We start from the raw sequence: 26259 nt of genomic DNA, 5'->3' as shown, positions 1-26259 counted from the left end.
TATGAACTCTTTGCAATCTAAAGCCAAAAAGTAACTTATTTTGAAAATATTTTCAATTCATTTTTAGTTCAGTAAAGACAAAGATGACTGCGTGAAGCTAACTTGTCTACTTCCTTTGTTATCAGGTACTTCATACAGCACTCATTCACATCAAATGGTACCTTTAACAGATCATGTTCCCCAGCATTTGCTGCATAACTCCATATAAGTTTTCTGGTACCAGTGGGATCTGCCCAGGCAAAGAGTCGAACTTGTCTTGGCAGCAATACCATTTCTTCCTGTGACCCACTGAAATGCAAGCAACAGAGGGAAGATGAAAATATCCTCACCTTGAGAAACCTAGACCCATGGTTTATTGAGGAAAGGACTGGTGCAAACATCTTATAAAATTGCCTTTGTTAATAAAACACAACTCTGCCTAAAAATAAGCACCCTAAAATGTCCAATTAACTAACGATTTTGAAGCTTGAGGGAACAGAATACTGCCCTTTCTGAAGTTGCAGTATACTCTGAACTGATCTAGGCAAGATCACACTAATGAAATTCATCAAAGTAAACAGACTGGTACATCAGAGTTCATCTACAGAAAAGGCTGTGAATCGTAAAAAAAATTTTTTTTTAATTAAAAAAAAATTTATTTGGCTGTGCTGGTCTTAGTTGTAGCATGCAGGATCTTCATTGCCGTGTGTAGGAGCTTCATTAGGCCACGTGGAATCTTTAGTTGTGGCATGTGGGATCTAGTTCCCTGACCACGGATCAAACCCGGGACCCCTGCATTGGGAGCACAGAGTCTTAACCACCAGACCACAAGGGAAGTCCCAATAGTAAATTTTTTAGTAGCAGAAGAACTTTACTTGGTGCTCAAATTTAAGATTTTAATCAAATGCAACACATAGGGCTTCCCTGGTGGCGCAGTGGTTGAGAATCCGCCTGCTGATGCAGGGGACATGGGTTTGTGTCCCGATCCGGGAAGATCCCAACATGCCGCAGAGAGGATGGGTCCGTGAGCCATGGCCGCTGAGCCTGCGCGTCCGGAGCCTGTGCTCCGCAACTGGAGAGGTCACAACAGTGAGAGGCGCGCGTACCGCAAAAAAAAAAAAAAATGCAACACATAAGAAATAAGCTCAGAGGAAAAAAATTGGGTCCATGTACCATTGCTACTCAAAGCATGGTCTGTGGACCAGTAGCATTAGCATTACCTGGAGGCTTGCTGGAAAGTGCAAAATTCTGGGTCCCACTTAAAACCTACTAAATCAGAACCTACATTTTAACAAGATTTCTAAGGGATCTTAATATTGATACTTAAGTTTAAGAAGTATTGGTCTAGATAAGACAAAAGACTTTCCAGAGAACTAAAATAAAACAAAAAGTAACCCAATTAGGGTTTAATCCCAATGTATGCTTTTAAATCTCTCAGCAGATTCAGCAGAGTCAAGCCATGAGAGTTATAAATACATTAAATCTGCAAGGCATTATTTTATATGTATACATATATAATGTATATTATTTATATTTTATATATACATATAAATAATGCCTTGAAGATTTATAATAATAATTCTTTGCAAATATATATTACATATTTTAAGGATTTAAAGCTATCTGTTATATCATTATTTAATGGCATTACCCAAGCCAAATGATAGCACAGACACAAAATTCCTATCATTCTGTACTATAATACATTCAACACCACTACTTAATCTTCTACTTTAATCTTTCTTTAATCTGCTGCCCTCTTATTTAATCTTCTACTATTCCTACCAAAAAACTAGATACAGATTTACAGGGAGAGGTTCACTGAGCATCACCAGACTACAAAAGAATGATAATACTTAAACAGGTTCACAGTTCCTTACGTGCAATTCTGAAGTTTAAAAAATTCCAAAACTCCAAATATTTGTCTCTAGGTTTGGTGTCAAACGTCATGTGGCAGCAAAACTTGATCTGAACTGATGTGAAACTGCTAATGGTTTCATTTATCCCACTTACTGTGAAGGTTCACAACTTTTGCTACAGGAATACTAATGTGTTTGGTTATAGAGTACTGTCTCAAAACCTGCTATGGGTATTAGCAATAAACATCATGTATCCCTATTACCTTTCTACAATCTGAAAACATGCAGAATGTGAAACACATCTAGCTCCAAGTATTTCCTAGAAGGGACTGTGGACCAGTAAAAGCAAATCAGATTTTCCAAGAAACTTTTTTTTCATACCTCTGTTTATATGTGAGGATGTTCCATGGTGTGTGGTTTACTATTAGGGCAGGTGCGGATCCCTCATGGTAATCAGAAAAGCTTATGACAGTTGAATGTGGAGCAGTATCTACATCCACCAAGATACCCCCATTCTATTGTAGAAAAAAAAAAGAGTATGTTTGAGGTATTGGTTTAAACTGCACATGGTACACTTAGAATTTCAATCACTTATATAGATATTACAAAGTTGGTTTTCTTAAGTTCTTAGTGAAAAGCAAACTGGCTCTGATCTTACAAATATACGTACAGCATTATATATTGATATTTTAGTATACCTTCAATTAATTATCAGTATATTTTATAGCATGTCTTAATAAAATATTTTAAAGCAAACTTTAAAAATCAAAAACATTTTATTTTAAAACAGGAAAACTTACCAGATCTTCTAAGCTCAATAAAGTGCCATTATCCTGTTGGTTATAAAAGAATGGCTTGGAGGATCCTTCATAGCCCACCACTCTCACACAAAGTTTGCCTGAAATTTTTTCAGGCCAAAATGGAAGGTACTGAAAATATGAAAGTCAATATCAGTCTTAAGACAATACTATAGTATAAATAAAACAGTGGCTAATAAAGTTTCCAATTCTAATTCAGATCATGATTCAATTCTTACTAAGTTTCTTAAAATAGCCCCTCTATATCTAATATTAAGATTACTGATAATATAATGATTATTTATGAAGCCAAAGAAACTCCATCAGAAGAATAGATATATTAGTCTTTTCAGACTTATGGAATAATTACAATATGAGAAACTGAAGTGCTATTAAGAACATCTCAAGTATCTTGAATATTTAAAAATTATAATCTTAATAACATTTGCTTTTATTTTTTTTTTTTTTTTTTTTTTTTTTTTTTTTTGTGTGGTATGCGGGCCTCTCACTGCTGTGGCCTCTCCCGTTGCGGAGCACAGGCTCCGGACGCGCAGGCCTAGCGGCCATGGCTCACGGGCTTAGTTGCTCCGCGGCATGTGGGATCTTCCCGGACCAGGGCACGAACCCGTGACCCCTGCATCGGCAGGCGGATTCTCAACCACTGCGCCACCAGGGAAGCCCAACATTTGCTTTTATATGTAACCCATTTTAATTCCTTAATCACTATGAATTCTTTCACAGAGTATCTTATCCTAGATAAACCAGAAGACAACTGAAGGCAGAGGACCTTGCTGGAAGTCCTGACACTATCCTCCAGGCTGTCTGATCTTAATCAAATCATGCACCTTTTTGAGCCTGTTTCCTTATCTGTAAAACTGAGATCTTAGTTCCTAAAAAGAAAGTTCTCTCTGTTATAGAATACTGGGTAAATTCTATTTCTAAAACAAAATACTACTGCTATCAAACTCACATCAAAGATAAAAAGATAAGGAGCATTTATTTGTTGCCAAGTCTATGGAGATCATTCCAAGTGCCTTGGAAAGGTCATGCCTTTTAGAGGTCTAACAGTGTTTGTAGTGTAATTGGAATCCTTCTCTTAAGCTTTTGCTAAATATTTTTTTTTTTTTTTTTTTTTTTTTTTTTTTGCAGTATGCGGGGCTCTCACTGTTGTGGCCACTCCCGTTGTGGAGCACAGGCTCTGGACGCGCAGGCTCAGCGGCCATGGCTCACGGGCCCAGCCGCTCCGCGGCACGTGGGATCTTCCCGGACCGGGGCACGAACCCGTGTCCCCTGCATCTGCAGGCAGACTCTCAACCACTGCGCCACCAGGGAAGCCCTAAATATTTTTTTAAATAATTTTAGAATTCTTTTGAGATGTACAGAAGAACAGTCCTATCCTTAAGTCAGGTGGCTTGGTTGAAAACTCGGGCAAATTCAAGCACTAACACTTGTCTTTGCATCTGTCCTCTCCCCACTCTTTCCTTATTCTCTTCATGTTTCATCTTGTTGAGTCTCCAAAAGTTTAGTTCAAATGCCAGCTCTTCTATGAAACTTCTCCTTTTGATCTAGACCACAATGATCTCAACCTCCAATAACTTTACTGACCTAAAAAAGTAAGATTCAATTTCCTTCTCTGTAAAGCAAGGTGGTTGAATTTTTGAAATTTTTCAAGGAAACTTCCAGCTCATCTATTCAGAGATCCTATAACCACCTATAACTTACCATACACTATCTTCTTCTCCATGTATTAATTTATATGAGTCTTAAGCCCTCCAACAAGATTAGATGCTTCTTAAATACAAAGACGTTACCTTGCTATTGACACAATACATACTACTTTATGTACATTTTACAGTACATACCCATGTTCATACATATAGGAAGAACTAGAGAATGAGTGTTAACAGTCTAGACTGAGCTAGTGGTAAATATTATCCACAATTATTTTCTTCTTTTTTAACATATGCTTATAGTATGAAATAAAAGTCTTTCAAAGCTGGCTGTCATATTTTAACCCACAAATATGGTAGCAAAGTGAGTATGACAAAGAGATATATATAATTCTTATTTATATGTCTATATTTATTTGTACATTTTAGGAGCCAGTTGTATTAAAGGAAAATATTACCTCTGAAGAAGCAATATAGTTCCATTTATTAGTTGGCATTGAGCCATCAGATGCAATTTCACCAACTTCTAGTTCTAGTGATGACTTGTTCACAATAGTATAAAAGGGAGTCAAAGTAACTATTCGTGTAAGATTAAAACTGCTCATTTTGATGCTAACACCAACCTGTAAAAAGTAAACAAGCTTATCATTTCCCAGTACTTTACACAGCTTGAAATACACATACATACATACACACACACACACACCATTCACATACAGGCTTCTTAAAATATTTTAAAATAAGATTTCTTAAATAAATTAACTGCTAAGAGTCATATTCCATGATTGATTATCTTCTCACTAAGAAGAAAAATTTTGGTTCCTTAGTTTGGCTCCATCAGAAACAAATTCAAGAAATATCACTCAGTAATTTAACTAATGATGACTTACAATAACAAACTTAATTTTAAAAAATCCTTTACTTTTTAACATTCCAAAATAAATTGTTTTAAAATTAGTGTACAGGCTCGATTTTTGCTGCTTTATTAATTCTGCTATCAATAAAATAAAATAAAAATTTCAAAATGGTAATAAAACAAGTCAACTTGTATCAGGTTATTCAAATTTTCGCAGTCAGATTTAAGAAACATTTGGCAGGGAGTGGTATGGAATGCAGATTCTAGTATATTCTGAATATTTACCAAGTTGCTTAATTGTATGGATTCAACTCACTGCCTTAAACTTTATCAAATTTAGGTTTTGCTTTGATACTAGCGGTCCTAGAAATTAGCAGAGAGATATAAAAGTCCTCCACGTAATACTTTGAATTCACATTTCTGTACCCCTTAGGATCCAGCTCATTTACTGATGAAAATGTGAATGAAATCAGAATAAGCAAGCAAAATCTTACCAGGTATTCCATATTGTTGGCAGGACACTTCACACACCCATAATTTCCCACTGTATCCAATGAAAAACCACTGGACCATGAACTAGTTGAAATTTTTAACTGTACCTACACCAGAGAACACAAACAATCATATAAGAAATCTAAAACACGATATTAATTTTATTTGATGGAATGCTGCTAGACCACTAGAAATTTATTTGGTAACATGAGACAGAAAAATATAACCAAAGGCATGCTGCAAATGGGTAACAGAACCACAGAAACTCTAGGGCACAATGTAATATTTAAAAGCAGAGCTCTGACCTTCCCATTCACCTATGCAATGAGTATAGTGAATTTAAAGATGTATACCAATGTGATCTTCTGTTATTTGGAAAGGAATTATAATGTAAAATGATATTTTCCAGTGTTAGACTTTTGATACAGAGCTAACGAATTCTTAAAGTTTTAGCACAGAGAATTTATGCTTTTAACATTATTCAGCAAACAATAAAGGAGAAGTGTTGTGATAAGCAGAATGGAAGACACAATTCCTGTCTTCAATGAGCTTCCAACTAAACAAAGAGATAGGAAATACATACTAATAATTATGATGCGAGACTTAATGTGATAACAACTATATAAAAGGGATAATATGTGATCAAGGTGAGAGGGTAAAAAGTTTACTTCTGGCTATGGGATTCAGATAAAGTTGTACAGAAGGGATCTAATTCTGCTCCTGCATTAACCTCCATCTACCCAATAGATTATAAAATACCTGAGTACAACCAGAGGTCAGACTCATAAACAGGTACAATATCAAGTATTAATCAAAACTCGAAGACAGGTCCCTGGACCAGCACCATCAGCAACACCTGGCAATCTGTGGAAAATGCAAATTCTCAGACCCTACTCAGACCTACTGAATCAAACTATGGGGGTCTGACCCAGCAATCTGTTTTCAAAGCCCTCTGGGTGATTCTAACACACTGAGATTTGAGAAGCACTTCTCTAAGAGAACATGGATGGAATATCTAGCCCCACTTTAGATGGTCAGAAAATCCTTCAAACATGTCAGGCTGGAGCAGACTGCCAAAGGATGAACAGCAGATAACCAGAAAACATGAGGCAGACAGGCAAAGCATAGGGCAAGAGGCATTCTAGGCAGAGAGTGCAGCCATACAAACGCATAGAGGTAAACTATACCAAGATGTGAATCTGAAAAGGAAAGAAGGGACCAGAGCATAAAGGACCAGGCCTTATGCATTAGGTTCCTCTCACGAAGGCCTGCTTTAGTGCTTCACACATAGGAGGGCTCAGTTAAAATAAACCAAATTCAACTGTCCTATCTTTTGAAATGCCATTGCATCACTGGTAACCTACATAAAATCAAGGTTTCTACTTGACACTATGTCAAGAACAGAAGTAATTCTAGGGGCACCAGAGAAAAAGGTAACTCAGCCTTGGGACACTATTGTTAGTTCCTAATATCCCACTTAACCATGTATTCCTTAAAAGTCCTCTTGGACCTAATTCATACCTGTGACACTGAGCGAAGAGGTAAGCATGGCATTAGATAAACAATAAACAGGTCATTTGTTTTATCAACAAAAACACACCTTATTTTTACTAAATATGTTCTTCTTCTTGAAAGAGAATAAAATAATATCCCTAAAATCAGCTGGATGTTTCACATGAATTTCTTCTGAACGATACTGGAGAACCCGAGAAGTCTTGTTGATTAGCCAATAGGGACTAAAGATGGATAGCTCCATCTGGCTGCCAATTCGCTTGACATGTATTGACAGGTCAACTGTCAACGCTTCTGTGGAGTCAGAAGAAAAATACACAAGAAAGAATTCGGGAAGTGTATCACATATACGGAAATGTCCATTCCAGTTTTTGCCCTGATATTTCACCAGAACTAATTCCATTATTTCTCCATTGATTCTCGAATGTAGAACATTGGCAGCACTGCCTTCTGCTAGCTCATGAGTTTCTGCTGTTCCCTAAAAACAAACAAACAAAAACTAAATTTGCTTACCAATTTTTTAAAAACCTCTGCAGGTGATGTCCATATTTTATACAAATACTAAGTAACCTACCAGATTCACATTAACTGACAAGTCTTCAAGGTACCATCTTTACATATTATGAATATCCAACAATTACTAATGATTAAAAATAAAACACTATATCATAGCCAAAGTCAGAAACTGTCTTTTGGTCATTAGCAGGCCAATGGTTATAAATTTTGAGAAAAAGACCTGTGCCAAGAATCAAAGGCTGGATTCCGGAACATTGGCTGTTTTCCATTAACAGCTATGTCATTAAATGAGCCACTTAATTGCCTGGACTTCAGCTTCATCCTTTATTCACATACTACACCTAATGGTTCTCATACAAATAGAATAAGAAAAGTGATATCAAGCTATGCTGACAAGCTATCTAAGGTGGAACTACTTTAAAAATGAGTAATAGTAGGCTTCCCTGGCGGCACAGTGGTTGAGAGTCCGTGCCCCAGTCTGGGAGGATCCCACATGCTGCGGAGCAGCTGGGCCCGTTGGCCATGGCCGCTGGGCCTGCGTGTCCAAAGTCTGTGCTCCGCAGCGGGAGAGGCCACAGCAGTGAGAGGCCCGCGTACCGCAAAAAAAAAATAAAAATAGAAAGAGTAATAGCAACATAATAAATTAGGCTTTCTTACCGAAAGCATCTCTTGTATAAATACTACTTAGTTCATCTAATTAATTTTATTCTCTGAAACTCAGGGATGGCTCATTGTCAGACACAGAAAATAAATTTAGGTTCCAAATACTTTCAGATTTTTGTATTTTGATATGTTGTGGCATGTACAAATTTAAAAATATTTATCATACTTCATTACTAGAAAATGTTCCCTAATATTTTTTAAGACAGTAATTATTTTTCAGTTCAACAGAAACTTGAACCAAATAATCATCACTTTAAAACAAAAAACTATAAAATTAACTTCATAATAAATTAAGATGAAGTATTTTCTCACTGGCATTTTTCCATACTTTAGCTAAGAGAATTATATTTAGATAATAAAGAGACTATGATAATTATTAATTTAGAGCAGATGCAGCAGAGTTCAGTGGTGGAGAACAAGGAACCAAATTGCTTAGGTTCAAATTCCAGCTCTACTATTTATTAGCTGTGGGATCCTGGACCTGTCACTTAAACCCTCTGTGAATCAGTTTCTTCATCTGTAAAATGGGTATAATAACAGTACCTTCCTCAGGAAGTTATTGTAAGGACTAAATATGTTAATACATGTAAAATACATGACATAGTGGCTGGCACAAAGTAGATGTTATACCAGTTTTTGCTATTATTAATATTATTAAAGCATTACAAGTACGTGAATGTAAAACACTGACCTCAACTAAAAATACCATTAAAAAAAAACTAGAATTCATTCCATGTAATAATAAAAGTCAAACAAAATGCAAGAGGCATACCTCAAGTAAATATCTTAGAGAATATGGGAGAAAATTCCGCAAAGTGACAGTAGGGTAAAGATGAATGATGTAAGCTGGATCCCAGTCTTTCCTGTGTGTACATATATAGCTTAATTCATCAGGCACAGCAATTGTATTGACTATAAGAGGTAAGAAGTTGACTTCTGTTGACGGACACTGCAGCATGCATCTGATTTCCCTGCTCCGATGAAGTTCTTCCTTCCAGGAAATATATGTGGTGGATTCTTTGTACTGATTCTCTAAGATACCAGCTGGCTGAATGAACAACTGACATCTACAGAAGAAGAAAACAGAGTGGGAAAAACGTTTTTATTGAGAACGTAAGAAAAAGAATCTCATTAATTCTTCTTGATAACTCTACAAGATAAGTACTATTATTCCTATTTTTACAAATGAGAAAAACAAGGGTAATAAATTTTAAGAAACTTGCCCAAAGTCACACAGCTGACTCATGGAGGCACCTTCTGGGAAAAAATACTCTGTAAAAAATGACAACTTAAAAAAAAAAGTCATTTCAAATACAAAGGCAATCTAATAAAAATAAGTCTCAGAAAATTCTAAAACATCAAGTATACAACAGGAAATTTCATCTGGTAAATTCAACAATATAAATGTATTTCTCTATATGTCTCAAAACTGACTTTTACAGATCTTTAGATAATAAGAATGATTATTATGTAGAATATAGATATTTTACTTTTTTTCTAGAATAAAGATCCTAATTCACAGAATTAAAAATGTGTATTATGAACCTTTTATATCAACATATTCAAGGAAGTATCTACCTATATGAATCTAAAGGAACATGGAACTCCTCTTCAGGTCTGGCTACTCCAATGCGCTCCAATAACTTCACATTCTTAACATATTTATAGATGATGAAAGCAATAGAGAAATGGTTTTTAATCTGTTGGACAAAAAAACATACAAGTTGTTTAAAAAGATGGAGACGTTCAAAAGAAAAATGTGAGCCACACAATCACTTTTAGATCTAAAAAATTTCAAGCCCAATATTGGAAGATATTTTTATGGTAATTGAAAAGTTTTAAGATATTTAAGGAGCTATATATATGAAACTTGATGTTTAAACGGAAGTTAAAAATTATTAGGATATTCACATGTTCATATATTACAGACTGATTTTTTTAGCGTGTATTATTATCTTTCAAATACGTGTTAATCTTTGAGGATTTCAGCCATAATATTTTCCTCATTACAACCTTTTCTCAATGCACCATACAACTAAACAGAAAACAATAGTAAAGGAAACATGAGGTAAATAAATACAGTACGATCCTTCCTTAACTACAGTGTAATATAGGTTGGAGCTAATAGTAAACTGATAGACAATGACTAAAATTGGAAATCTTTTCATTTTTATCTGATGTTATAGGCAGGAAGAAATATTCTTCTGCTGACCATATACTGAAATCTGTAATAATGCAGAGAAAAAGAAAAATCGATAAAGCCTTAAAGGTGGAAAAAAATAATTATACAGATTAATATGCTAAAATTTTTTTCTGGGGAGACCATTTCAATATTCCTTCATACATACTTGAAAAATACAATACAAAGAGAATGGAATGTTATCCTATTTGACAACCAGCTATTACTGCAACATTCCTCAGTTCTGAATCTTTAAAGGAATAGACAAAAAGTTTCATTAGTTTTAAACACAGGAGACAACAAAAATGGGCTTTAAATTAACAACAGCATTTCATGAGACATATAAAATGAAGAATATTACAAAAGTAAGTTGGACAGGAAATACCCAGTTCAAACTATTATTTATTTCTGAACTATCAGTACTAACCTAATGAAGTTTTATTATATTCCTATATTCAGTCAAATGATTTAATATTTCTTGATATACTTAAAGGAACACAATTCACTTTAATGCATTACCTGCAGAGGAGAACGAAGGGTAATTACTTTGTTCCCTTCAGCTGCATCTATCTGTACCACGAGCGAGTCAAAACGATTGGCACTGGGATTCCACACATTATACAATCGCCGTCCAGGTCTGGCAACAGGGACTTTTGTAACTTCTGTATATCCATGAGGTGCTAAGTAAGAGCATAAGTGAGAAGCATTCCAAATACTAATTTACCTAAATGTTTATAAGACAGATCAGGAGCAGCACCTCAAAATAATGACAAGAGGATTGATTCTTCCTCATGACTAGAAATGTAGAATACACAAAATTCTTTTCTAAGACACAGGAGCTAACAAAGAAAGGAAACTAGTTATTATAAAATTTTTTGACCCCAAACAATTTTTCTTGGGGTTTTAAATGTATTACAACAAGCAAAATCTAACTTGTTCTTTATTTTCTCAACTATATAACAATAATAATTGCTTTTTTTTGGAAATGGTGATAACTACTGTCAACATAAGACTTCTGAATATAGTTATTTTCTCTCCTCACTGTACTGTACTGTTTAAGCACATAGAAATAATCTAGTTTTCTAAGGTAATTCTTAAATTAATCAAGTTTAATTTTCTCAAGTTTAGAGGAAGAAAACAAAAGTTTATCAAATATTTGTTTCAAGCCTTTAGAAATGTTGTCTCTCAAGGTATCTGCAGCAAATATTTTTCCATATTTTATCAAAAATAAGCTGACACCAGTAATTCCAAAAATACCCTTAAAAAGAGCATAAATATAGCATACCAAAGGTCAAAGAGAAGAAGGAGCTCTCCTGACGGCTCAGTGTAGATAGTTTCCCTTGACATGAAGGTTCCATGATGGCATATTCCAATTCCAATTTCTGACCAGCATCAACATCACACACATCACTTTTCTCAAGGGAGCCCATCACTCTGAGATTATGATTGGGCTGCACCTTAATGGGAACACCTACAGAATTTGTTACTGTAAAAGGTGCCCTGTCTTTTAAAGAGTAGTCAAAAGTAGAAGCAGTGCCCTCTGAAAAACCCTGAAAAGGAACACAACAACACAATAAAATTTTTGCAAAATTCAAATTTTTTTTCAAAAACTAAATTTCAACTACACATTTTTTAGAAATGAATGTTGATGACAAACAAAAATAATGCATACATTTCAATTTGAAATTCCATTTGAAATAGTCCAAGCAAGAACCAAACTATGAAATAGTCCAAGCAAGAACCAAACATACTTTTGCTAAATTGTTGAAAACATTAAGACAGCTTTTGGATATTGTTATATTCATTGTATCTCCTGAAGAAATATCAACTTCTGTTTCTGGCTCAGGAAGTAGAATAAAATAATCTCCTGGCATCAAACTTTTATCCTGGACTGGATTCTTCTTTACCTATGAGGATAAATACATAGCAAATTTATTAGCCAATGAATAATAAAATTAAAATACTCTCAACAGAGTCAAGGTTAAATTCTCCTAACCTTGTCACTTTATATTAAGGCTCCTCAAAGTCTCATTTTCAAAAATATTCAGTGCTTCACCCTGACTTTTAGCACAAGTCAGCATTCTTTCTCTCAGTGTGTAGTCCACGCATAGGGAAATGTTTAGAATTGTGCCATGGAAGGACTCCAAGTGAGTTACAATATTTGTCTTTTGTGCATTCACCAGAGAAAGCTATTTACCCAGTGTCACCTAATTGGTCATTTTACGTTGATGAGCACTTTAAGAGGACCCTGAAGTCTAAACTGATCCTTATTGGAAGTAACATCTGGAATTCCTTCTACTTTTTACCAGTAACACCTATAAATAAGTAATATGATAAGCTTTCAACCAGCCATCAGATTCCACCATAGTTTTCGTTCTAAAGGCATTTCAAAAGTCTTGTAAAACATTCTTTGTTAGCCTGCTTACTCCAAAGAGAGGTAGGTCAGAAATATTACTTCTACTTTACTGAGAGGAAATTAGGACACAGGTTAAGTGACTGCTCATCTTTAAAATAAGAATCTGCTAAGTCAATTTCAATGCCTCACACTTGAGTCAAGTTGCCCCAGAGAAGTGTGCTGTGATAATTTGTGAAGGGTATAAAACTTGTGTTCCTGTTAATCTAGGAAGATGTGTTTCAGTATGTAGGACTCTGCAGTGTTCTCAGGAAGTACCATAAAGAGATGACACAAAGAATTTATGAACCAGAATAGCAGTTCTTGGATTTTTTGGTCTCTTAAAATGATTGAGGATCCCAAAGAGCTTCATTTATGTGGTTTATTATCTATCAGTATGTACTCTATGAGAAACTAAAACTGAGAAAATTTTAAATATTCATTTAAAACCAACAATTACATGTTAACATAAATAATTTTTTTTTTTTTTTTTTTTTTTTTTTTTTTTGCGGTACGCGGGCCTCTCACTGTTGTGGCCTCTCCCGTTGCGGAGCACAGGCTCCGGACGCGCAGGCTCAGCGGCCATGGCTCACGGGCCCAGCCGCTCCGCGGCACGTGGGGTCTTCCCGGACTGGGGCACGAACCCGCGTCCCCTGCATCGGCAGGCGGGTTCTCAACCACTACGCCACCAGGGAAGCCCCATAAATAATATTTTAATGAAAAATAACCATTAAAAATACACAGTGAGAAGAGGAGTATTTATAAATCTCTTTAGTGCAAGCCTTAAGAGAAGACAGGTGGACTCATTTCTAATTTTATATTCAATCTGCTGCAAAATTGCATAGTCTCTGGAAAATTCCATTGTATGCTCATGAGAGAATGAGAATGAAAATGATATATAATGTCTAAATATTATTATGAAAAGAATTTTGATCCTATGATCCTCTAAAAGGGCCTCAAGGATCCTGGACTACATCTTGAGAATCTCTGAACTAAAAAATATATATATAAATGAATGTACACAATGATATTATTTTATTATGATTTCCTTACAGTAAGCCTTAAATTCCATGGTCTCTTCCCCTCCACTCTCTCAATCAGTGGCTCCCATACAGCATGGGTCTCATTGTAATAATGAACCTGGAAAGGCAGAGAATTATGAGAGTCTTTAAACGCTTAACTACATATTTCTATAACCAGTAGGAAAAAATATTAAGTAATGTTATATGCCAATAACCGTTTTAACAACACACCTAAGGACACAAAGGATATTTATAAAGAGAGTGCATTTTATTTTACTCTTACTTTGCTCCATAAACTAATTATTTAGCAAAAGAACCTTTAAAAAGTAATGACCAAATAAATAATACCATACATGAATAAATTAAATGTTAGAATGTATTATCTATTCACATATATACTTGCTATGGTCATGCACACAAAAAAGCTCACTTCTTAATTCCTCCATTGTACTTTTAAGGAAGTTGCCTCTGAAGGTGGGTAATAATTCACGTGGTCATACCTCTAGTGTCATGTCAGCAGAAGCAGCCATTAGGGAAGTCCAATTTTTAATGCTTCCTGAAAACTTAGACTCCGCCAATAATAGAGGTATAGTTCGATGCCCAAGGCCACATTCTAAGGTAACTTGAACTGACTGGACAACAACAGCACAATTTTCCTCTATCAGTGGATTTTCAATGTCTCTGAAATTTTCTGTTATTTCTGTGGCCATGTCAACACCAAGAAACCAAGAGTTATAATCACTAATAGATTTGACACCCCAAAGATGTTCCGTTTCCTTAGATATATCTTTGGATTCATCTTCTTTTGTCTTTGGAGACAGAGCAGCCATTATTGTCATCACAGTATTAAGAATTATGGGTGAAATCTTTAAAAAAGAAAGGAGAAAAAGATTTAGAATAAATTATTTCCCAGATGAGAAGAATTAATACATAACACACAAAATTTAAAGTAACTAATTAAAAATTTAAATATATTAAATTAATAACTGAGGAAAACAAAAGAGAACAGACAAAATCATGTGTCAAGTCAACTAACCTCAAAACTGGTTTCTGCCCAGGTTATTCTAGAATTAAGTGACTAATGTACATGTCAATTGTCGAAACCTAAAGTTAAATCAGTTAATTCAGAGTGAAACAGTGTTATGTGAACAGAAAAATGTAGAAGTGTAACTGAATTTTTCATTTTTCAACCAGCTGCATAAACTAAACCGAAGTATGTGATCCTCATCAAGATATACACACATGGTTTTCATTTGTCTTACTGACATAGGAAACCTGAGAATCACCACGGACCCCCTTTCACCCTAAGATCTGAAAATTCCACCTCCTATTATCTTTGGCTAGTATCTTTGCTCACCTCTTCATTCCAATCACTGTGCCTTAGTTCTTAGCAACGATGATGTCTTCCGTGTCCTGTCAGCACCATCTCGGGCCACCCACCACATGATTTTTCTAAAACCCAAATCTGAGCATGTCATTCCTATGTTTAAAATGTTCAACAACTCCCCATAACTTTCAGGGTAAGATTAAAACTCTTTAGCATAGGACACAAACTTCTTTGTGACTTGATGCCTCATCTGTTAAGCTACCCATGGTTTCCCAAAGTTTCAGCAATACTGGGTTAAAGAAATTAAGTGGATTCCTTTACTGTTCACTTCTCACAACCCTTACTTGTTTAATATGCTAAGGAGATATGATTACATCACCGAAAGAAGGAGCGAGTATGCAGTACTTACCTGTCAACTGAATCCTTTTCTTCATTGCCTTATTAATGTCACCTATAATTAGTGTTCTCAGTCCTACGACTCCACCACACCATTCTCCCCATCCACATGGGATCACCCCTCTAAGTCCTTAAAGGATTTTTCAAGCCTTTGCCTTTATGCATATTGTTGGTTCTATCTAGGTAACCCTTTCCCTCTCTCTCCATCTAACCACCCTCAGATGTTCAAAGCTCAGTTCAAGCAGCCCCACTTCCAGACAGCTTCCCCTGATGTCCTAGTCTGAGCTGGAGGCTCCTGCCTGCACCCCCAAGAGCACCTCATGCATGCCTCTAGCACTGAAAGCTGAAAGTAATCACTCATTTACTTCTTTCTCTCACATATATCACTAAGTTTTTTGAATGTAGGGACCACGTACCCTCACAGTGCCTTGTACAGGACGTTCTTCATACACAGTAAAGGCTCAAAAAACGTGTGCTCAATAAATAAGTAAAGTGATATACAAAGACATGGAAAAACAATCCCTCAGCACCTTAACCCAGTGTCGCAGACAAAATGCATGCAAATCCAAGTTTTCTCCCCATTTAGCATTTTAAGTCTGTAGAAAAGTAAATCTGTTAACAAAATACCATCTAAGACAAACCAGTAATTTAAAACGTTGAGAGAAAAGTACTTTGGAGAGCAGATTGCTTTTTCAATACTACCAATGTAAGAGATAAAAAAAATCTAATAATTTATTTCTGGCATACATCTGTCATTATAAATATTTTATAAGACAAATAAAACATTTAATCACATAATTATTAAATTCAACTAAACTACACCTCAAATAAAAGACTAAAAATAACATTGCAAATAAAATAAGAGCAACCTCATTTTTCCATCCTTCCTTTCCTTCTCTTCCCACTTCATCTCTGCTCTCCCCACCCAAACCCAATCTCCAACACACACAAATATACTAGATAAAAACTATCCTGATCATTTAAAAGTGCAGTTCACCCTGAGCAACATGGATTTGAACTGTGGGGGTTCACTTATATGTGGATTTTTTTTCGGTAGTAAATACTATGGTACTACATGAGCCACAGTTGTTTGAATCTGCAGATGTAGAACCTCAGACATGGAGGAATGCAGACTCTGAGGGACCGCATATACCGAGGTCTGACTATAAAGTTAAAGCACTGCTAATCCCCGCGTTGCTCAAGAGTCACCTGCACTCTTTCAAAGAAAACAGAAACAAACATTTGCATTAAAGAAAAATGTATTTTAATATTAGAGGCTTTTATTGATTACTAAATATGTGACTAGCATAATGCTCTAGATGTGAGAGTCATCAAAAGATAAGAAAAATAAGAATTGATTGTGGGACTTCCCTGGTGGCGCAGTGGTTAAGAACCCACCTTCCAGTGCAGGGGACACGGGTTCGAGCCCTGGTCCAGGAAGATCCCACATGCCACAGAGCAACTAAGCCCATGTACCACAACTGCTGAGCCGGTGCTCTAGAGGCCCTGAGCCACAACTGAGCCCGTGTGCCACAACTAGTGAAGCCCGTGCGCCTAGAGCCCGTGCTCTGCAACAAGAGAAGCCACTGTAATGAGAAGCCTGCGCGCCTCAAGGAAAAGTAGCCCCCGCTCGCCGCAACTAGAGAAAGCCCATGCACAGCAACGAAGACCCGACGCAGCCTAAAATAAATAAATAAATAAATAAATTTTAAAAAAGAATTGATCTTCACCCAAATAATATGATAGGCACTAACCTTAATTATAAATTCTTCAACTTCAATATTTATATCTTCTTTTCCTGAAGCCCATGTACATTTTTTCATAAATAGAGAACAGGGCTGTAAGACCTAGAAACAAATAAATGAAATTTACTTATGAACATGTCTTACTTAATTTGAGATCTTTAACTATAGTGTACAACTAAAAGCAAAAAAGGCAAATGAAATTAGCTGAGAATCTCTTGTGAGGGCTCCTCCAAACTATGACAAGTCTATGACCACTGGAAAGGACTTTAAGCGGTTCTGATGAATTCCTTTATGCCAAATTCTTAAGTAGTAATGCACATTTACTATAAGAAGTTTAAAATGTTTCCTTTTGCTAAAATGTCTTTTAAATGATGCCCTATGTAAAATACACTTTTAAGATACCTACAAAAATGAGCTAAGGACTATGGTAAGGTCTTACATTTGCAAAGAGGTAAATGAGGAAATGGAAATGGTATTTCATTATAATTTTTATGATCACTAAATCACTTGAAAATGTTATTCTAAACAGATAGTTCTGTTAACACCCTTAAAAAAAAGACTATAGAGGGGTGGGATAGGGAGGGTGGGAGGGAGGGTGATGCAAGAGGGAAGAGATATGGGAACATATGTATATGTATAACTGATTCACTTTGTTGTAAAGGAGAAACTAACACACTATTGTAAAAGAGTTATACTCAAATAAAGATGTTAAAAAAAAAAAGATTATAGTAAGGTAGGTAAATGAACAGCTTCCAGATGATTAACAACAGGTCAATCTTGAATTTCCTGTAAGGTCCTTATTAGAATAGATTTCAAATCTTCAAACTCGACGATTTATTAAAACCATGAAGGCTATGTTATTAAATATCATTAAAGAAACAAATAAAATGAACCTGAACTGAATGGGGGAATTAGTATGCATAACTTTCATTTTTAAAAAAGTAGGATGAGCTTTAAATAGAATGATTAATATAAACTTTCTGTGACATGTCAAAAGAAGATGATCCTGGGACTTCCCTTGTGGCGCAGTGGATAGGATTCTGCACTCCCAATGCAGGGGGCCCGTGGTCAGGGAACTAGATCCCACATGCATGTCACAACTAAGACCCGGTGCAACAACAACAACAAAAAAGATGATGATCCTGCTAAAAAGAATGTTTCATGATACAGTATAGATTAAGCTTAGCACTGCACTTCTTTATGCAAGTCACTTTGTCCATGCATTTTTTAAAATTTAAAATAACACTGCAAAAAAAAAAAATAAAATAAAATAAAATAAAATAACACTGCAAATGAGTCACATTATATAATGATGCTCTTTAACATAAAATTATCAATTTAATACTAAAAAATATTTAGTACAGTAAATAATTTAATTAACTAAAACCATATTTTTCAATATAATGTGAAAGCACAATTGAAGTTAATTTGTAATAAAGCAAAACATAAGCTCTTTTGGACACATGACTAATGAATTTTTTGGTTCATTCATCCACTCACTCATTGGATATACTGTGGTGAACAAAAGCAACAGCTGAAAAGGAATGTTGATCTGTACTAAAATTCAAATACTGTTCAGCAAAAGACAGTAAAATGAAAATGAGTCTGGAGATAGTCTACAGTTCTGTCACTACAGATATGGCTAAATCATTTAACATCTTTGGAATTCAACATCCTTATCTGTAAAATCTCAAGCTGGAGTAAATACTCTCTTAAGTCCTACAGAGCTCTCACTCACATTATGGGATTCTATGAATCAACCATATCTGCCATCCTTCAATCCAAGCTTAGAATATAAGGTAATTCTTACTGTGGTAATGTTTTCTCTTCTCTTTTCTCTGAGAAAAGGGCAAGCAAGCACTTTAAGATCTCTCACAGAAGCTTTCATTATCTGTTCGAGTTTGGATGTCGACAGACAGAGGTTACACCGGAATGAGGCTGTCAGGGCAGGAGCACCAGCCTTTGTCAGGCTGGCAACAAACACCACCTCTGGATCTGTGATCTTGGCGTTTAAAGTCATATTTGGTCTTACAGAGTCATCTGAAGAAACAAAAAGAGGAACCATAAAAGTTCTAGTAAAGTAAATCTTGTCACTTGGGTACATGCTATCTGTAAGCTGCTAAGCTGCTTGTAATATCCTGCTATTATGGATATGGTGAAAGTAACAATATTAATAACTAATCGGTAAAGACTAACGATAAATTATTATTAACAAATGCTGATTACGTGGGATAACGCAATCTTGATCCCTGTTGTTAAGATCATTCTCACTTTGACCTAGCAGAAATCACCTTGTTTTGAAGTTCTTTTTGTCAGAATTAACGCATATATGCGATGCATGTGTGTATATGTCTGAGTGTGTCCTATGTTATGCTGCAGGACAAGAAAGGGAAAACAGGCGAGAGGAGTATCAGGAAAGGGACAGGAGACCCTGATAAGTACACAGGCCATTATTACTCGTCTGCCTTGATTTCACCCTTAAGTCTATAGTTAGTGTCATACAATCTATAGTATAAATACATTACATGCATATATGAATACAGAGATATCACATGATTACTGTTTAAGAAAGGTAAATGGAAAAATAAAATTCTGACCTTGCCAGTAAATGGCAGTTTTCCAATCTTGCTGAGTTGCACATCAGAGAGAAAAATGCCTGACCTTAGACAATCACAATTTAACAGAGAAAATCACTGATCTACTTGGCAATGCTGGAATAAATGGTTTATAGGTCAGGGAGTGGCACCAGCATACACAGACACCAGACCTGAGCAAACCCTCTGCTAACTTTAAGGAATCTAAGGTGATGTCCAGGGGTGTCATGTTAGGTCCTCCAATACTCCCACCCTCTGCTTTCAGCTGTTTAATTGCTCTTCAATATGATTTAATTCTTCCAAATATTTTCTTTGCATGAAAGATTCCCTTTTTATAAAACAGGCTGTATTTCTGGATGGGTAAAGAAATGTCAATGGCAGAGTTGGAACCAGAGCTGAGGTTTCCTGGCGCCTGATCCGATACATATTTTTACTGCACCTCTCTCTTAAAAAAATCTATGCTTACTATGGTTTTTCTGCTGAATACATTTAAATTTGAAAGAGTAATTTTACATTCTTAAATTCTCCATTTCTCTTTTTTCCAGTTTGTAATTTTGGTAAAATATACAAGTTGACAGATAAATTCTGCTAACCTTTCTCCATTTTGATTTTTGCTAAGGCAGTCTGTCGCAGTGGAATCTGTGATTCTTTAGCCATATTTTCTGGACTCTGAGGTACAGCTTTGATAAAGAAATCTGCCACAGTCATCAGAAATTCCACACTGGCACAAACATACAGCTTGTCAAGAACAGCATCAATATGACTTCCATTCTTGTCTTGTGTATAACTTACGTCAATCATAGAACTGTTGTTATCTTGGCCATTCTTCTTATCAATCATTCTGAAAAAATATATACATTCATTATTTTATTTCTGCTAAAAGAATTAAAAAGATGAAAAATTTCCTATACATTTTAATAATTTTTCTTTCACCTTTCAGTTTCCAATCTGTGAATAGAAAACAGATCAGTGTTAACTTGAGTCTAATTAGCTAATCAGCAACCAAGACATGGTCTCCTAATCTCCACAGCAAGGTTCATGATAATAAGTAATTATAGAATATTTTATAATTATAATGCAATACTAGAAAAACAAATCAATGACTGCTGAAAGGAAGTTTGGCAATTAACAAAACACATTAATGTGGTCCCACAAAATTTAAAAGACAACCTGTTTATATTATTTTACAAAATAAAACCTCCCTGAAAGAATTTGTCTCCAAAGATCACTCTATACAATTGACTCCCAAATTATTCAATGTAATTCAAATCAGGCAGTGTTCATCAAGCGTCTGCAATGATATAATAATTCCCACACATCCTCATGTGCACTGCAAAGAGCAGGCTATGAAACAGAAGGACGGCCTTTATCACCCTTGCCTAGATTGCTACCCCAAGACGTGAAATTTGCAAATCAGAAAAGCTGGTTACATGATAGCACTCTTTCCTCATTTATTCATCTCTTAGAAAAACAAAGGGCTCAGAAGTATTCAATACATATTCAACGGGTCCAACTTCAAGTAGCAGAATAGTTTTTCTCCAAAAAACAACAAGGACAAAAACACTATGCATCTCATTATTTGGGAAAGGAATAAAAATATAATTAGGCTATTAAAGTTGCATGTTTCTCACTTTATAGTAGGGTGATATAAATTAATCTTTCAAAAGTGAGTTGATAATGTGAAAATTAGGGATTCCATTTTTTTTTTAACTCCTGTAGGGTCTTTTTTTAAGTACAGTTGATCTACTAAAACTTTTAAAGAAATTTCACAAAACTGTTTTAAAATATATAGACAAAATAAAACAAAAGAAAGATCCATAACTTTAAGGCTTTTTTTAAAAAAAAGATTCTGCCTACTGTGAACAATTTAGAAAAATATATCACCAATCAACCACCCCATATGGATTTAACTATTAAAATTCTTCCAGTTTCTTAGTTCCCACTTTTAAGACAATACTCTATTTTATTATTAAACTTCCTTTTATTCAAACTTTAAAGCAACTGAATCTGAAATTAGCACTACTTCTTGATGTACTTCAAACTGAAATATGACCAAAGACCTCTTTTGATAATTCCAAGGAACAGAATCCCAAAAAGGATGATCAAAAGACCCCTTCTGACAATCTTAGCTGAGCAATTAATGCCTGGTAGCAATGCCAAATGCAATGTCAACCTTATATAATGTGTGGCAAATTCGGAGATGACAAACCTTGAGGTTGCTCTCTCAATTCCTTCTCTGAGATCATCAAGGGTGCATGTCTTAAGTTTAATATTGACATTCATTGAGCCATCCTTAAACATCTTCCCTGAAGAGGCCATAAGATGTAGTCTGAGTTCACCAAGCCGGAAACTGTCATTATGAAATGAAAGTTTGGATTCCTGTGGTATATTTTTCAAGCAAAACAATCAATTATCTTCAGGTGTTATGTAATTACTTTTAAACATATTTCTTAACTCAGAGGTTAAAAGCAAACCCAAACCACAAATTTTTAAAGTATGGGCATTAAAACTGGAACAAAGAATAATATGCATGTTTGTGACTATATATACACATACAAATAAATATATAAGTGTGTGTGCTGATCTTCAACAAGGGTTAATACATAAAAATTTCTAATTTACAATTCAATGCAAATTTTTAAAAACCCAGGAAACTGTCAATCAATCATGCTAACTGGGCTTCCCTGGTGGCGCAATGGTTGGGAGTCCACCTGCCAATGCAGGGGACACGGGTTCGTGCCCCAGTCCGGGAGGATCCCACATGCCGTGGAGCGGCTGGGCCCGTGAGTCATGGCCACTGGGCCTGCACGTCCGGAGCCTGTGCTCCACAACAGGAGAGGCCACAACAGTGAGAGGCCTGCGTACCGCAAAAAAAAAAAAAAAAAAAAAAAAAAAAAAAAATCATGCTAACTTACAAATATTGGGTTGGCCAAAATGTTCGTTTGGTTAATGAATACATTGTTCAATAAAGTTCTTGGTGAAAATGAAAAAGTTCTTTTATTTTTACTTAAAACCAAATGAACTTTTTGGCCAACCCAATATTTAATGAGCTCTTCTGTAAAATACTCTGTGAGAGGAACTAAAGGCTTTATGAGAAAGGATAAGGCATGGTAGGTGATCTCATTGAGCTTATACTCTAATTGAAAAAATACAACAGAAATACATTACAAGGAACATCCCAAGGAAATGCTGTAAGTTGTAAATAATTTTAAAATGATATATCATCACTTATTTATTCATATTTATATCTTCCCATATTCCACAAAGGATATTAAGTGATTAGGTAAAGAATATAAACAGCAAAAGCTCATAGGGTCAAAGAGATCACTGTGGGCTGGGAAAAATTCATGAAGAAGGTTGAGAACTAACTGAGCTTGAGAGACTGAGTGGAATCAGATAGGCTATGAGGGGTAGAAGACATTCTAAATGGGGAAAAAACATGAGCAAACAATTCAAGATGATCTGAGGGCACAAGGTACAGACTGGCATTTTAGGCTTAAGTATTCCAATAAAAGAAAGGTAGGGAATGACGTCTGGAAAGAAATGTGGAGGTCTAATCGTGCTCTCAAATCCTAAACCAAATATTTAAACTTTAAGGAAAAATGACCTCAATCTTTATTTCACCATAATGCATAGCTCCAAATTCTATAGGTGTGCTGAGACATTAAAAGAACAAAACACAATCAACCAACCAAAAAAACCACACAAATATTTGGGGAAGTAAAGAAGATCAGTTCAGTCATATTGCTCACTACAGACCATGGCATTGATATAAGGGTACTGGTGATGGGCAATTCTTGGCACACTGGTTATAACTCCCTATCTTCTCTCACTCAAAAGAGTACAATGCATGTAATTGGGTCAGAATGAAATTATTATTGGAAAACTTGGAATGCCTTTAATTTATAAAAATGTAAATAATTCACAAACTTGTGATCTGTAACTATTAACAGAAATGACTAGTGACACGTCTACTGATCACAATATAATAGCATTTGTGATATGGTTACTGATGTAGACAATTTGGAGCAAATGAATTTTTTTAATAAGTTAAAATTCATATAACATAACACTGAATGCTTTCTAAGTAGAATGGGAAGTTGTAAACGGCTACATAAGATTAACTGAAGAAACCGACTTGTGCCAATGTCTAGGATGGATGAAAGGAAAAAGAGCAACGAACAAGGAAGCCACTGCAGTACTGTGTGAGCTAAGAAGTTTCAAATAAAGCAGCAGTGAAAACTGCCAGGAAAAAACAAATGTTCACTCAAAGAAAAAACTGACAATACTCTATCTAAATGAATAAAGAAGGTCTACAAAGAAGGAAGTAAAAGAAGACACCAAGATTCTAAAGCTGAGAAACCAATAGAATGATAGTACCTTAACTGAAATGAAGAATCCATTTAACTGTTCATTTTCCATTACGTCATTTTCTGATCTTTTTCTTAACATTAAACATTAGAAATTAAGGCAGTCACCTCACACCAGTCAGAATGGCCAACATTAAAATGTCTACAAATAACAAATGCTGGAGGGGGTGTGGAGAAAAGAGAACCCTCCTACACTGTTAGTGGGAATGTAAATTGGCACAGCCACTATGGAAAACAGTATAGATTTTCCTCAAAAAACTAAAAATAGAATTGCCATATGATCCAGCAATCCCACTCCTGGGCATATATTCAGACAAAAATATAATTCGAAAAGATACATGCACCCCTATGTTCACAACAGCACTATTCACAGTAGCCAAGACAAGGAAACAACCTCAATGTCCATCAACAGATGAATGGATAAAGAAGATGTGGTACATGTATATAATGGAATACACCTCAGCCATAAAAAGAATGAAATAATGCCATTTGCAGCAACATGGATAGACCTGCAGATTATCATACTAAGCAAAGTAAGTCAGAAAGAGAAAGACAAATACCATACGATATCACTTATATGTGGAATCTGAAGTATGACACAAATGAACATATCTACAAAACACAGACTCAGAGATAAAGAAAACACATTTCTGGTTGTCAAGGGGGAGGGAAGGATTGGGAGTTCGGGATTAGCAGATGCAAACTATTATATACAGGATGGATAAACAACAAGGTCCTACTGTATAGCACAAGGAACTATATTCAATATCCTGTGATATACTATAATGGAAAAGAATATAAAAAAAGAATATATATATGTATAACTGAATCATTTTGATATACAGCAGAAATTAACACAATACTGTAAATCATCTATACTTCAATAAAATTTGGGAAAAAAAATGAAATTAAGGCAGTCCATTGCACAAATGACAGACACTAGCCCAAGGCCCGACAATAACAATATATGAATATTGTATAAGTTTTAGAAAATATGAAACATAAGAAAACATATAAATGGACATAAACAACAGATATAATACTTATAATCAGTGCATATTATGGGTACTATATGTATGAGTATTATGAGATATTAACTGATATAATCAAAAACATTTATTAGAAGACACTACCTATATAATAAAAAAAATAGCTTTCTAAAATATCAATTACACATTATGTGGTTCAAATCATAATGGCACTAGACCCTTGGTTCCTCCACTCATCAGTATCCTTAATATGTATCTACTACATATAAAATTTATTCAAGAGAAACATAATTAATGCTTATATATCATGGATAATCATGAATTTAAAAATAATCCTCTAAGGTTCCAAAGCCACTACTAAATTATTTTCCTTAGTTAAATATGCATATATATCTAGCTACGTAATAAAATTGTACATATAATTAATTACTCATATATAAAATTCTTCTCCTAGAGACACGTTGTGTTTTAGTCCTGATATTACTTGGAAATAAGTAAGAACTTTTCCTTGGCCTAGTAAGATTAAAAACACTGGGACTTCCCTGGTGGTCCAGTGGTAAAGAATCTACCTTCCAACGCAGGGGACGCAGGTTCTATTCCTTGTCGGGGAACTAAGATCTCACATGCCACGGGGCACCTAAGCCCATGCGCCTCAACTACTGAGCCCACACGCTCAACGAAAGAGCCCGCATGCCTCAAACTACAGACCCCACGCGCTCTGGACCCCGTGTGCCACAACTACAGAGCCCACGTGCTCTGGAGCCTGTGCATCACAACTAGAGAAGAGAAAACCCCCATACCACAACTAGAGAGAAGCCCACGCGCTGCAACAAAAAGATCCTGCATGCCACAATGAAGACCCGACACAGCCAAAAATAAAAATAAACAAATAAAATATTTT

The 26259-nt window shown here is 35.4% G+C and overlaps 1 protein-coding gene across 8 annotated transcripts in view; it reads right to left on the bottom strand.

Annotated features, from left to right (window-relative positions):
* Positions 1-26259, bottom strand: part of VPS13C (vacuolar protein sorting 13 homolog C) — a 185832-nt gene that overhangs the window by 41447 nt on the left and 118126 nt on the right. For all 8 annotated transcript variants that reach the window (XM_059058544.2, XM_059058546.2, XM_067029740.1 and 5 more), the window contains 17 exons: positions 22209-22378; positions 20593-20840; positions 19216-19445; positions 17415-17507; positions 14438-14803; positions 13969-14055; positions 12275-12430; positions 11809-12073; positions 11043-11203; positions 9923-10044; positions 9117-9411; positions 7254-7643; positions 5656-5760; positions 4764-4928; positions 2639-2767; positions 2220-2353; positions 162-288 (listed from right to left, as the gene is read on the bottom strand). In XM_059058544.2, coding sequence (XP_058914527.1) covers positions 162-288; positions 2220-2353; positions 2639-2767; positions 4764-4928; positions 5656-5760; positions 7254-7643; positions 9117-9411; positions 9923-10044; positions 11043-11203; positions 11809-12073; positions 12275-12430; positions 13969-14055; positions 14438-14803; positions 17415-17507; positions 19216-19445; positions 20593-20840; positions 22209-22378 — 3243 coding nt within the window. The remainder of the gene's footprint in view (positions 1-161; positions 289-2219; positions 2354-2638; positions 2768-4763; positions 4929-5655; positions 5761-7253; positions 7644-9116; positions 9412-9922; positions 10045-11042; positions 11204-11808; positions 12074-12274; positions 12431-13968; positions 14056-14437; positions 14804-17414; positions 17508-19215; positions 19446-20592; positions 20841-22208; positions 22379-26259) is intronic.

This window comes from Kogia breviceps, chromosome 3 (genome assembly GCF_026419965.1).
Source record: "Kogia breviceps isolate mKogBre1 chromosome 3, mKogBre1 haplotype 1, whole genome shotgun sequence".
Taxonomy (NCBI): Eukaryota; Metazoa; Chordata; class Mammalia; order Artiodactyla; family Physeteridae; genus Kogia; species Kogia breviceps.
This window is presented reverse-complemented; position numbering and strand designations above follow the sequence as displayed.